This window comes from Agelaius phoeniceus, chromosome 7, assembly GCF_051311805.1.
Source record: "Agelaius phoeniceus isolate bAgePho1 chromosome 7, bAgePho1.hap1, whole genome shotgun sequence".
NCBI lineage: Eukaryota > Metazoa > Chordata > Aves > Passeriformes > Icteridae > Agelaius > Agelaius phoeniceus.
Genome location: NC_135271.1, coordinates 23,185,381 through 23,200,175, shown reverse-complemented (window position 1 = coordinate 23,200,175; position 14,795 = coordinate 23,185,381). Strand labels below are relative to the sequence as shown.

Genomic DNA, 14,795 nt, shown 5'->3' with positions numbered 1-14,795 from the left:
TCACAAACATGATTTCCAACACATGAACACAAATATCTCTCCACCAGGTTTAAATGAAGGCCTTGCCTCACAGCTGCTGCAGGGTAAGAGTACCTGCAGCATTAGCTCAGCTCTTGAAAATAAACGGAATATGAGCAAGCCTGTAGGATGAACAGAGAAATGACCCCAGTAAATGCCTATGGGATGAAATGACACGTATGCTCTGTGGAAAGGACACTTGTCCCAGTCAAGGAAAGTCACCTGAAGACCATCAGTTCATCTACAGTTAAGGATGCCTCTTTTCCATGAAGTGAGGGTACACAGGGCACCCGACTCTGGCTCATGTCCTCCACTGGGAAGTGGAACACAATCGTGAAGGGCATTTGCCATCCTCCCACAGGCTCACACAAGGCACCTCACACATGTGCAGCCCAGCTCTCAGCACACCCCTGCCAGTGCAGAGCCCTTTGCATGGATGTCCTACCCACAGTGGCAATGTGCTTCAGCTGCAGGAGACCTTTGGTCTTCTGTGCTCCCCTTCAGCACAGAACTCCCACCATCAGCATGATACATGATCAGTTCCACTGCAGCAAAGTGCAGTCCTTGGTGCACTCAGAGTTTGCTGACCTGCAGCCTGTGCTCAGGCTATGCAGACTGGGGTGTCCACATAGAACAATCTCAGAGGTAAAAAAAGCATATGATCTCGTCCCAAAGGATGAGCTCAGGTACCATTGTATGAAGGGAGCAGGACAATTCTGTAACTGAAGCATTTTTGGGCAACTCTCCATAGGGGCATCAGCATAGCACAGGAGGAGATGTCTCTGTGGCTTCCTCTGAGATAACAACATAGGTTCCCTTAAATGGTGGAAGCAGTTTACATGCTGGAAACAGCTCTAAATCCCTTTCACATGATAAGTCAAACTCTTGAACTCTCTTGTATAACCTATATTTTTTCCTTCTTAAAAGAAGATTCATTGACCTGAAAGAAGGATTACTAAGTGAAAGACATTAGATTTAGGCTACCAGGCAGAAATCCTTACTAATCTTGGCTAATCTTATGCCTGCTTAAATTCTGCTTTCAGAAGTTTTTGTCCAATCACTGACAAAACAACCTGTATTTGAAAGACAGACTGATGTCATTAATTACCTTTATCCCTCATCATCTCTCTGTCATCTGTCTTAAAGAAAAGCTTAACCTTGCAGTTAAAGCTTTATCTTGGACAGGGCTGCATGGGAAAGGCAAAGAGCTGCACTTCATTCCTGGGGAGAAGTTTGGTTCCCTGCTCCGCCACTGACCTCAGGTCCCCATCAGCCAAACTCTGCACTATCTCCATGTCCCTTGTTTGTCCAGGGAGCACAAGCTGTCCCACCTGATGGATGCAGGAAGCAGAAACATGGCAGGGTACAATACTGTTAAAATAATAAACAGTAAAATAATGACAGTCCCAGCCACAGGAGCCCAGGAGTCTCACAGCAGCTCTTCCAGGAAAAGAGGACAAAATTCTCCCTTCCTTGAATGGGCACTACAGAAGCAGTGCTTTTATGGCCTATTCCACTGCCATCTGGCACAAACCAAGCATTCAGCAGGGACCTCACAGGACTGAGGTGCCTTTTCCAAGATGAAGACATTCACTCTCTAAAGTACAGTGTGAGCTCAGAGGTTGCTCACCCCGCTCTGGCATCCCCCCTGTGCCCGTGCATTGTCCCCAGTGCTGAGCAGGGCACGTGCCAGACGCCAGTGCCCTCTCTGCCCGTGCTCCAGGGCTGACCCTGCCCTGGCAGGAGCCCTGGCAGGGCTGTGCTCCACACTGAGTCTCTCTGGCAGACATAATCACACAGGCAACTGCCCCAAATCCCTGTCTGACGTCTCAGCCCTTCTGGATGCCGTTAGAGGCAATTTTCTGTCCAGCCGCCGGTTTTAATGGGATGTGCAGTTAAACAGATTCATCCTTTCAGCTTCACTCTGCAGAGCCTTCACTCTCCAGCTGCTGCTGCTCCTGTCTCAGGGAATTAGAGTGCTCTTGGTGTTTCTCTGTTGCAGGCAGGCACATTGCTCAGAGAAGCAGCTCTTGCCAAGAAAACTGTATAATCTAGAAAGCCACCTGCTCAGCTTTTGTTCTTTGAACTCCTTACAATCAATTTCCCTTTCCCAGGAGAAGGTGCAAATGTTTTCAGTGAAGTAGGAAATAGAGGATTCATGATATGCTAGAAAAGCATTGCCAGTCCAAGGGAAAAGGTTAATTTGCCTCACTGTGGGGGCTGAAACATGTTATGTGGGAAAGCAGAGAGACCACAGGATCCCCAGTGCTGACCTCCCAAATTTCAGGAAACTGTCCTTGTGCCTACTGCAGCACCTTGCAGATTATCATGTTCCCATCAGGCCAGGTTGCAATGTCAGTACCACACAAAAGAAGATGTGGCACTTCAGCTTCATGACAGGTCTCTATTTCCTCTCTGTGACTCCTGCTTGGGACAGGAGTATTTGGCATTTGCTACAGGGGGTTCTCTCAGCTGGTCCCCCCATGGCAGAGCACAGTCCACCTCAGGCCCCAGTGCCTGGGGCAGTGAGCACAAGGGCTGTGGGACTGAAAGCCACCCATTCTCCCTGTCCTTTGGTTTTGCAGATGTGCAAATTCATTTCATGATTCAATCGTTTATTATGACAAAACTATTCTTTGCAAACAGCAGCCACATGCAAACATCTGCCCCTATGTCTGCAGGGTAACCTGAATCCCTGGGTTTGCTAACTCCCCCAGTCTACTGGATTGCAGGCAGTCACTTGCACACATTCTGCCTGTGCTCAAACACTAAATACCAAAGCAGGCTTTCCAGAAACACAGGATCATCTTCTGCTTGCCCTAGGGGCCATGTGCCTCCAAGCAACTCCAAGCCAACCTCAGGCAGTTTGCAAACCTCAGCCAGTCTCATGGGAGTCAGCATTTTTGGTTTATTCTGATGACAATTCAATTCTGCATTCTGTTGCTTCCAAAATGCTTCAGCTGCTCTGACAAAGGTGCCCTGCCACATCATCAGCTGCCTGTGGGTGTTCACCTCTAGATGGTTTTCTTGGCCAGCGCATCAAATCCCTCAGAGTAACTCTGTTTCCACACCACAGTCTAATGGCACTCCTGAAACAGTGCTGCCACCCTCTCCCTCAGGAGCTGGGACAACACACTGCTTGCATTGGCAAGGCAGTGGGAAGCTGGGATGGGTCTCACTAGGAATCAGCAGTTTGTGTGGATAACCAGTTACTTAAAGACAACATACCAACAAAATGTAGTCACAGCATCAGCAGGTGAAATTGCAGCTTGGCTTTGGTAGGAGCTGAGCCCCCTCATGCTGTGGTTGATCTGAGCCTCCTAAAAACAGCTTCACCAGGCAATCTCTGAGGAAGCAGCCCCATAGAGAGCTGCCACCTGCCCAGGGCAGCCCCCACACATCCCAGAGAAGGGTCCCTGGGGCCACTGGCTGGGTGCCCACCAGCCCTGGCCCAAAAGCATTTCCTTCTTGCTGCTCAGATTCCATAAAAACTGGAGTCCATCAAGGAGCACAAAGAAAAGGAGCAAACCAGATGTCCAAGGGCGAGTTGATGGCACAGCTCAGCTCTAGTTGTGCTGCCGTGGCTTTGGAAACACCTTGTGCAGGAAGGCTGCTGCAAACAGCAAAGCACAGCAGAGTCAGGGCTGGTGAATCCTGAAGGCAGAGTACATCAACACCAGCAAGCAATGGGCTTGCCAATACTGGTATGTTCTTCAATGCTTTGTTTCTGCCCCTCCAGCACACTCACCTTCCACCTTGGGAGGACCCAGCAATGAAGCACAGCAGCAGCCCCTACTCTGCCCTGTTTGCCAGGTGCAGGAGGCAGCAGCAGCACTTGGCTTCTCCCCCACGCAGGGCACGCTCATGCTGCAACTGCAAAGCTCCCCTCTCCATCCATCAGCACCAAAAATAATCACAGCAGCTCCTGCTGTCCAAACCATAACTTCTATCTTGTTTTTGATTGCGTTATGTGTAGCTGGTTCACCAGACACTATCTAAGGAAGCACATAAATAATTCATCTCTAGCCTCCATTCTCCCCATATGTGCTTCCAAACAAGCCAAATTAATCTTCTTTCTCCCACCTCAGTAAACCATGGGTCAGGGATGAGACAAATTCCTATTGCACCTCCAGCCCTCACTGAGGTCTCTGCAAACTTCTGCTGGTGCAAACCAACCTCACTGGTTACCAAACTGCTCCCTGGCCAAGCAGCCCTTTTCTGCCACTGCAGGGGGCTGATGGCTCCTCCTGGGCTCTCATCCAGTGCTCCCCCATGCACAGCCCCACACCCAGCAGCCCCACACTCAACATGCCACCTCCTCTCCAAGCACACTTTTGGCCTGAAGTATCACATTTGCTTCCCAATTCTACTATATTCATGTCTTTCTACATGAATGAGTCTCTGCTGTGAAACTTAACAGGGAAAAAAACTTCTAACATCATCAATAACTCAAACTTGCCTTTGGAATCATTCATTTTTCTTCCAGTTCCCAGAGGAGGGTGGTGTGGACTGTGCACAGCAAACAGCTGTCAAACACAACACTGTCTCCTGCTCAAGATTTGTCTGCTGAGAATTTGTTGTCTGCATGTTTTCTTGGAATTACTCCATGAGTATTTTCTGCAAAAGCAATTTATTCATAAAGTGTTTCAAATAATAAGGAAGAGTGTAACATCCTCATTTAAAACATGACCTGCTTGATCAGGGGCATGTTCACACAGTACTCTCTGTTGCAGAGAAACAGCTGGTGAGACAGAACTTGCACCACATTTCTGACTGGGTCAGTCACATCTTGGTTACTGAACTCACAAAGCCCTCAACATCACTTCAAAAAGGAAACATTTTTTCAGGGACTTGCTATGGAAAGCAAATGCAAGACTGCTCAGCCTGAGACTGTGCAAAGGCAACCTGCCAGGACCGTGCCAGAACAGTCTCAAAGAGCACTCGGGCTTTGGACCCGTGAAACACCTCCCAGCAGTGCTGTCCTTTGCTTGGTGTGCCAATTTGGAGACAGCTTCACTGGTACAATGTTATGGTAATGATGGATTTTCATGCCTGCCTAGGGCAGGGAGAGGGGCCAAAAAGAACCAAAACCAAATCCTGGTTTATAGAACGTGTACTTCACCTACTGCAGCTGAGATATGAGCCAGGGCCACCATGCTCAGCCCCACAGCAAATGGTGGAGACCTGAAGACACTGCTCCTGTGACCCCCTCACCTTTTTTTTGTGAAGCTTCCTGAGTTAGTCCCCTGCCTGAGGCTGCTGTCTAACCCTGTAGGAGTGGGACTAATGCCAAGGAGGCTATGACCTAATGTTTTAGACTGAACAGAGAGATGGGAGAGATGGCAAATCCTACAGGAAAGCGCTCTCTCTATGCATGCAATTATCTGATAATCTATTTTGGGAGATGAATCTCAGAAAGAGGAACAAAACTTTCACCTTCTTTGCACTGGGAAGCTGCATTATCCCTTTAAAAACAGGGAACTAAATACATAAAAAATGATACAGAAAGCAGTGGAACAGCATAGTGCTTTAAGTCACACTGAATTCAGGAAAGGGAGGGGAAAAGGGTCAAGTCCTGCTGGTCATGTCAGCACATGAAATTTGGTAAAAACTACTGCTGATTTAAGACTAATCAGGCCTGTGAACAGCTGGACTAATTCAGCTTCTTCCCATGCTTCATGGCTGGATTCCTTCATGCATGTATATAAGCAGCAAAATCCAAGTGAGACCTCTGCATCCATCTTTTTCTCGTGGCCCCCAGTGTCCCCCTCACATGTACAGGTCACACTGCAGCCCTGTGCCCCATGCTGGGGCCTCTCTGAGCTGCCTGCCCCATGCCTGCTTGGGAAACTTGCAGGAATTTAACACCTGTGAGGTGGCTGCCCCTCTGCCACACTTGACCAAGGTGCAGTTTGGTAGGGTCAGACACATAAGCATGTGGACAAGACATCCCTGACCCCTGGAGGAACCAAGGCCCTTGGGAGTGGTGATTGTGTGGTGGCTCAAACCTTCCCACACGTGCTGCCTCACCTGTGCTCACCAGCAGTGGAAGGATTTGGCAGACACTGGTGTTACAGTGCCTGGTTGTCCTCCTGAGAGCAAGAGCAAAGTCAAAGGTTTTCCAGAAATGTGTAATTAATCTGTGCCTGGGAAGGAAAACATCATCAGTCTTATCTTACAGTTGAGAGAATGATAGAGAGAAAACAAATACTGTAAAGATGGAGGACTCAGTGGCAGAGAGAACTCAGGTAGATTCACTCCTGTGCTCCCTTCTGACAGACAGCTCCCCACACCAGTCCCTGAGAGCTTCTTTGATTTCCAGCTGTTCAACTACGCTGTAAGCAACTGCAAATGCCTGTAGCACTTTCGTGACTAACTCCCACAGAGGTGATACAGATAATACCCACCCATTCATGTGGGGCATCAGGCAAATCACACCAGCAGAGGGCCCAGAGAAGGCTCTTGTTCCACTGCAAGAAGCCAGGCACACCATGAAACACTTCCCAAAAAGGCCAGGCACTCAGTCCCCTGTGTGTGTTTGTTGCTGATGCTGGATATGATTTTTCCATGTGTTCGCCCTCAAGGCTGAATTTTTATAACACCAACTGGCACTTGATCATTCACTTCCATTCCCAGTGATTTCAAAGGAACTCAGAGGAAGTGAGATGAGCTTTTGCTGCCAGCCCCTCTCTTGGTGCAGGAGGAAGCTGGAGCTGCTCCAGCTGTGGGGTTCTGGGTGCCAGCACCATGAATAGTCCCAACTGCCCAGGGCAATGCAGGGTGCCCCAAATTCTCTGCTCCTGTATCTTGGTACAGAATGCATGACCGTGGCACAGGACATGACATGAATGCTAAACATGGTATGAAAGCTGTGTGTGCATGCTATGGGATTTCCATCCAGCCACTTTGGGTTTTCCAAATGATCCAGAGTGAGAGCCATGTAGTACCCCCTCTACATGTGAGCACAGAAAGAAAGCCCTTCTCTCTGTAATTTCATGTTCATTTGTTCCTAACATCAGAGAAGGTATTTTGCCAGCAGTTCCCGTACAGACATTAGGACAGCCTTTTAGATTGAGGAAATCAAGATATTTCTAGACTGAAATGAAGCACCAAGAGGTAAGCCACTCACCCTTCTTGAAGCAACCTCTCCCTTCTGAGAGGGATGCTTTCCAAAGGCTGATCCTTTGCAGCTGATGATGCTGGGGTAACTGTTTCCATCATCCCTAACTGTAAGTAGTGAAGGCCAAGTGTTGTTTTTGTTATGTACAAACATAACCCAAGAGGGCAAAGCGTGAACATGCACCCTTACACCATTGATGTGGCTTTATGCCTTGCCTGAAACACAAAAGACATTTCTCCAGACCTCAGAGAAGTCTGAACACACACTCATAATCTAATGGAGAGATAAACAGAGCATTTAAGGCTGGATCTGAACAAGTATTGCAAATTTTACTGAAATGGTATTTAAGGCACCTGAGTTATAACCTTTGCAATAACACAGCTGCTGTTAGAGCAGGACCTTCTCTCAAGCAACTTACCCACTCTAATGCACCTTTATCCAGGTTCATGTAAAATCACTGCAAAATCATGGGTCAAAGTTGTTTCATAGCTTTACTCTCTCAGTAATGTGCAACATGAACATAATAGTGTTATTAAGAAGTCAAAAATAACTTAACACAATAGCTATATAAGATTTTTCCAATGATCAAACTTTCAGCAATTACTTTTTGTTAAGTTCAGAAAATTAGCATATTTGTTAATCAAATTAATTTAAAAAGTAGCTTTTAAAAATAAAAGCAATGCTTTAAATAAATATAGTCTTTTTATAACCATAAAACACTTAGTCCTGTTAAAGATAACACAAATATTCCACTCAAGCACAGTACTTAAACAATTGAAATGAATGTTGTGAGCACACGTGGGCTGGACATCGGGAGGGACGAGGATGCTCCGGGACATTCTGTGTCTCCTTTCCACAGCAGCACAAAGAGGCAGGCAATTCTCAGAACTTCCCCAAACACATGACATGTGTTAGGATATTTGTAGCTGCTGCACAAAAATGCTGGCACCCTGTTTTTCGCCAAGCTATTTCTCTACACTACACCTGCAGCAGTTCTTCAGCCCTGCTTTTAAATCTCTAGCATAGCATGATTTTAACCACAAAAACATTCGGCCAGAGCCTGCTTGTTTCACCCAGCTGGCTCCAACATCTACTCAGAAGGTGGCAAGCAAGGCCTGACCTCTCACACATTTTGCACTAAAGCTCACAATTTGTGAAATCTGAAAAACCTTCCTTTTAATACTGGCACCACTGGCTGTTTCAGAACAGCCTGAAGGTCACCTTCAGCGTTCATGACCACCAAAGGGTATTCACAGCTCTTCCCATAATTACAGGGCTGACTAGCTATGGTCATTACTACTCAAGTTAATGCCTATCAGCAAAGACTGTAGCTCTCTTGCAGATCTACAAGGTAGCAATGTTTTTGCTGGAATAAACTAAATTAGCTAGTTCTTACGTTAGTATGTGTTGCCTGGGTGTACCCTGAAGAGCAGTTTGCTAAATTCAGCAAAAAATACACCTCAAATCTACTGCTAATCTACTTAGCAACTCTGATCATTTCATATCCTGTTTACTTGGCTGTAATTGTTCACTAAAAATCACCTTCAGGGTCTGCAGCAAACCACCAGCTTTGTCCTCACAAAAACAGCTGTCAGTGAAATTTGTTGTGGTTTGTCTGTTTAAACAGTGTAACAGTAATATAACCTATAAGTAAAATGATAAAAGCTGGAGAGTAAAGTAAAGCCCAAAACTGATACAAGTGCTCTCAATTTGTTTTGATCTTCAGAATGAATAAGCCTATTCAAAGATGACAAAGGAATAAATTAGCAAATGGCTAATGTAATGCATGAAAGGGTGTCTACAGGATTTGCATGTGCGCACACACACGCGCACTTGCATACAGACAGCTTGGCTTCATTAGAAATCTCACTACCAGAGTTTAACTTGGATAAATTAACTGCATTAAAATACTGACATTGTGAGGATTTTAATACTATCACACCCTGTAGAGGGCACTCCTGTGTGAATTTTTAAATGCTTTAAAAAAATAGTTTAGACTTATTGAAATCTGTGACAAATGTGGCAGCTCTGCCTCTCCTCACAGCCTCCCATTCTCATCTCCAGTATCCTTCTCCTGTATTGCCTCCAGGCACCGTTTTGCCTTGGCATCTGCCTGCCCACTCCCAGTTTTGCTCAGTCCGCACGACAGGCACGCCAGCTGGATCTGCTTCATGTTCTCCAGGGCTTCGTTCTTGGCGTTCTTCAGGAGATCTCCTTGGCCCTGGGGAAGCACAGACATGCAGGAGAGAGTCAGGGATTGCACACATCGCTCAGGACCAAAAGCAGCAATACTGCTCCTGTGTCCCTACAGGTCCCAGGTCCCGTCTCAAACCATCTCTGCCCCCTGGAAATGGGACTGAAGGCCCTCCTGGCAGCTTGGTGCCAGCACAGTGAGGAAGGCAGCAGCCAGCACTGGACAGGGTGGGACAGGCACCAGAGTCCTCCCACTCCATGTCACCAGCCTTGGGAGGTAATTTCAGCCTGAACAGAAGGAGGCTGCAGGAGAAGGCATTTCCTCTTCCACAGTCAACAGTAAGGTCCTGCCAGGGCCAGGGCAGTGATGGTACATGGCACCCCTCTCCCCAGGGCACTGCTCCCTCCCTGCTCCCTGGCATCACATCCCCCATGGCAATGGCTGCGTGTTCCCAGCCAGGGGCCCCTTAGGAGCTGAGAGACCCTGATAACCCACCCCTCCTTCCACCTGGATTTGACACCCAGCCTTGGGCCCTCCTTGAGCAGAGCAGGCCCAAGTTGTGCCCATATGAAACACATCATCCCATAGCACTCCAGTGAACCCTTCTGAACCATTTTGTTTGGGAACTTCAAGAAGGCAAATGGGAATGAGACTTCATGAACACACTGCTTCTGTACCTTCTCAGAGCCTGTAAACGTGAGGTGACTAACAGGAGATCAATTTGTAACAATCAGGAAAACTGTGTTACATGAAATTTGTATTAAGGAGTTGGGGTTCAGAAATGGCAAAATGAATATTTATGCAATATTGATATCTCAAGTGCCGTGAAGGGACAAGGTTCTGGAGCTACAGGATACAAAAAGCCAGGAGATGCATCTGGTTATTAAAACCTCAGTATCAGTAAGAACTCGAGCTCCTCTTCTCCTAATGTCACCCCAAGCACAGCTTGAAGTATATCACATGCTGCAGCTGGTTACATTCATGAGGAATACCTCCACTGACTGAAATGTCACACTCAGATCCCTGCCACCCAGCCTGACCACCTGCAAATCACAGGTACTTTGATGGGCCTCACAGGACACAAGAGACACTTCAGCAGGACCTTGGGCTCACTGGAGGGGTGACAGATCACTTGCCTCTCCTTGGGTTCTCCAAACCAATCAGATGTGTTGGATGAGTCACAGTGTGACACCTTCCAGCAGTAGGAGCATCTCTGCTCTCCCTTTCCCCAGAGCTAAGAGGAAGGATTTATCCTACACTGATGAGCACAGCTTCCTTTTTGCCAGTGCCTGGCACTGGACTCACAGGGTCTGAACCCCTGTACACAATGTTCACAACCAAGAAACAATGGTGGCTTGCAAGGCTGCAGCACTGATAAACACCACGTGGGACACCACGTCATCCAGGGACGACAGCCTGTGCCTGAGAACACGATTGCCTCATCTCCTGGTGTCACAAATTTGTCCCTGCTGAACGATGCAAATCACCATCCAGATGCTGGGAATACAACTCAGTGTGAGAATAACAAAAAGCACTGGGACTGTGTGAGCAGCTCTGTGCTATTTGCTGTGAAGCTCTTTTGAAGGGATTTGTGTCTCAGCAGCATGACAGTTCTGGGAATACACAGACAAAGAGCTTGGGATCCAGTCAGCAGGCACAATGTGAAAAAACAAAACAAGAATAAATTATGCAGCAGATATTTTTCATAGCTCTGAACTTACTTCTGTGTCAGAGGTTTTGCTTATGGTTAAAGACAGTAGGCAGGAATTCAAGAGCCCCAGGGCTGCCTGGAGCACCCAGCCCACCTTGGTGTCCCTCCCTGTCTGCAAATGGCACAGGAATAGTGGCAGTGTGTAGTGACAGAGACAACACCAGCACATAAACAAAGTACGTATCATTAACAACATGATAATGTTATCAGAAAGGGTCCTCAATGTATCTCCTCAACACATCTTCCATTTCTTCAAACTGCACAAATGCAGTTTTAAATAGTTTGGGTTTAGGATGAAATACTCCTGGCTGCTACTTTTTATGCACACAGGACCAAAGACACTAAAGACTTCACTATCAAACAGAGAAAAATCAGTGTGACCATGCTTTGCAGCCTTAACTTCTCCAAGCCAAAACCTGGCACTCTGTGTGCACGTCCAAGAACAGAAAAATCCCCTCAGTGCAAGAAGCAACCCCTTTCCAGGGTGAGGTCAAAGCTTGGAAATGTTCCTCAGGGTGGCCCACCAACTGTGTGTTTGTCCAGGCACTGAGACACACCTAGACTGGTGCTGTCTGGGATTAGATGCACTGCCTGGGGGACAGCAGCCCCAGTCTGCCCTGCCAAGACTCTCACCTGCAGTCTGCAGAAGCCAAGGGCCTTCACAGCCCACGTGAAAGTGCCAAGCCACCCACTGTCCCTTATACATATTCTGATTTCACATTTGAGTAAACAGGCAATTCAGATTACAGATTCTGTCTGAGGCAATGCACAACATGTCTTTGGGTTCCAAGAAGAAACACACGCCTCCTGAGCATACTTCCAATATTTTGAAGACATTCTTATTTTACAGTGATCTAAAAACAGAAATGGACTTATCAAAATAGTGCAATTCCATTCATGTACAGACCAATTGATTTATGTCTTAGTCTCCTTGTGATTTTTATTTTTAAACAGCTGGTTCATTTGAGCAACACGAAGAAGCAAAAATTTTGAATCATCTGTCATGAGAAAATTAACGACAAACTAGCCCTCTCTGACAGAGCTGTCATAATTCTAGAGACACCATTAAAAAAAATCTGTGTGCAATGCTCCGTTTGAAGAGCCATCTGTTTGCTTTGAAAACTGGCTGTGAGCATAATCCACTTAAGAAGAATGTCAGCAAAATTGTGTCAACACCTTAACAAACTAAATACTGGATGGAAGCTAGAGTAAACTTTACAAGCATGATTACATTGAAATAACCTTCACAGACCAGTCATTGTGAGCATCTCTGTGCACAGAACCATCCTGCTCACTCTCACAAACAAGGAGAGACCATGACAATCCACCTCAGCATCTATCCATCTATCTGCCTTCTGCTACTGGCATCATCAGCCTTTCTGAAAATAAAAACTCATGAGAAAGTTTAAATTCAGCATTTGGCAGGACAGTGAATTAAGCCAGAAGAGCCTAAGCCAGAAGAGACTAACCAAGTGTTCTAACAAAAACTGATAAAGGGGCCATTTTCCTGTAGCCTTAGGGAATGTTAAAAGTCAGGTTTCATACACCTAACTGCAGAGCCTCAGCACAAATTAACATTACATGACAAATAATGCAGCTTTTCAAGGAACTACAAGATTCTAAGCCTTTACCTTGGCAGGTTTATATTGCTTAGAAAACCCTTAACCTGACATGGTTTTAAACATTGTTCAGTTCCTGTGACAAGCCATGAAAGGCATTAAGAAGCACAAGTAGCTCTAGACAGATACTGGCAATGGCTACAGATGGGACAAATTCCATGTAGTTGTAGGTTCAGTTGTTTTTTTTTTCAAATCAAATACCAAAGTTTTTGAGTCAAGATGACAGCTCTAAATCCAACAGCAACCCACTCTGGGGCTCGGGAAATGAAAGCCAAGTTTGGTCAGTGGCACCACTTCGTGTTCAACTTCACAATATTATTTATTTTATATACTTTGCACGCATATTTCTGCAAAAATACAAATACTTGGGCATGTACACTAATAATTACTGTTTCTGTGCTTTCTAGGAAGCACCCTGCAACACAGAGGCCAGGCTGTGGGCACCCCCAGCACCAGGGCCCCATTAAGGCACTGGCAGCACCCACAGCCTCTGTGTTGGCAGCTCCCACAGCAGCACCAGGGGCTGCAGGAGGACCCTGAAGGCCAAGAGTGGGCCCATGCAGGAGTGACTGCAGTGCCAGGTGCCCCACACGAGCACCTTGCACTACTCCTGGTGAAGCAGAAAATCCCACTGAGCAATGGGAATGCCTTCCTGGCATTCCAAACTGGCTGTGTTTCCAGGGAGGCTGAAGCAGTAGCTGTGAAAGCCATTTTCTAATCTGCTGCTTGCTAAAGCAGACAGTAGCTTATCTCCTGAGCAGACACATTCTCTGACAGCACATTATGGGAGCTTTTCTCTCCAATCCTCAAGGGCTGAGTAAATACAAACAAATAACAGAGGCTTTAACACCCATCCCACATCATGCTCGTGATATTATTGTTATTTTTTAACTTATTCTCAAAGAGTTAAGCTCTTTCATTACTATTTAATCACAAAGTAAAATCTCCAGAGGATGCTAGTGTATGCCAGCGGGTGGCTGAAAAAGCCAGACACAGTCAAATGAAACAGCCACTCCACATTTCAGAGGCAACACAGGCACAGCAACAGCACTGACAATCTGTGCCAAGGGACTCCAAATGCTGGAGAGCTGCTCTCACATTGGGATACTCTGTGTGGAGGCAGCATTTACTGCAAGGGGTGCATTTTCAAAGTGTCATAGTAGGACTAATTGTGTTTAATATTAATAAGGAGGCACACAATTAAATGATTGCATATGGCTTTGAAAATGTAATCTTGGGTAGGAAATCATTAATGAAAAGGTCAGACTGTTATGTTAAACTTATTACAAAAAGCAGATATTTTTCCATGTGTCCTTCAAAGCTAAATGTGGGAACAATTGATTTGAATTTGATTATGATACATTCACATTTCAGAACAGACTTCTCCAAAAACATAGTGTTGCTGAATCAATGCAGACTGTAAAAACCCACCCTTCTCATTATTACTGCAGATAGTTTGTCAACAGCTTTGCTTTATTGTCTGTGACAGAGATCATAATGCACATCCTGGCATGAAAAATTACTGTACACAAAGATTAGACACAAAGCTATAATCACTTCTCACACACTGAAAATAAAGGATTTCAAAAATGAGTTACACCACAGAAAAACCAGGGTCCAAATGTAACTTGTCAATTTATCTTTAAACCCTTGCACAGCAGAAATTCACTTCCTAACAGGAAAATAAAAAGGCCACAAATATAAAAGATGGCACTTAAATGGCATTCCTTGTGCTATTGGTGTATCATTTAAGGTCTGGGTTTTGGACACAGCTGCTCACTTACGCATTGTAAACCAAATGCAAGAGCTTGTTTCTACCTGGCTGAAACCAGCAACAGCTTTGACACTGAGTAAATCAGGTGATCAGACCGAGTGCTCACTGGGGCCTGAGTCATCACATTTTGCAGGATGTGCTGGTGATTTCAGACATCAAACTGAGCATCTCATTTTGGTATATCAGCATGTTACTGACAGCCAGAGACCTCCTCTCCCATTTCCCAAAGTAGGGTCAAGCAAAAATTTGCAAGAAGGAAACAACTGGGAATCAATTATATCACACAGAGAACAGATCTGAGGTGTACAGAAAAGAAAACATCCACCTAGGGAAAGGCAGTTCCCATTACATATAAAGTG

The 14,795-nt window shown here is 46.0% G+C and overlaps 1 protein-coding gene across 1 annotated transcript in view; it reads right to left on the bottom strand.

Moving 5' to 3' along the window:
- Positions 1-7,610: 7,610 nt before the first annotated feature.
- Positions 7,611-14,795, bottom strand: part of PLCL1 (phospholipase C like 1 (inactive)) — a 179,907-nt gene continuing 172,722 nt past the window's right edge. Inside the window, exon 6 of the mRNA XM_054636783.2 lies at positions 7,611-9,359. Within this exon, the coding sequence (XP_054492758.2) occupies positions 9,177-9,359 (183 nt within the window). The 3' untranslated portion in view covers positions 7,611-9,176. The remainder of the gene's footprint in view (positions 9,360-14,795) is intronic.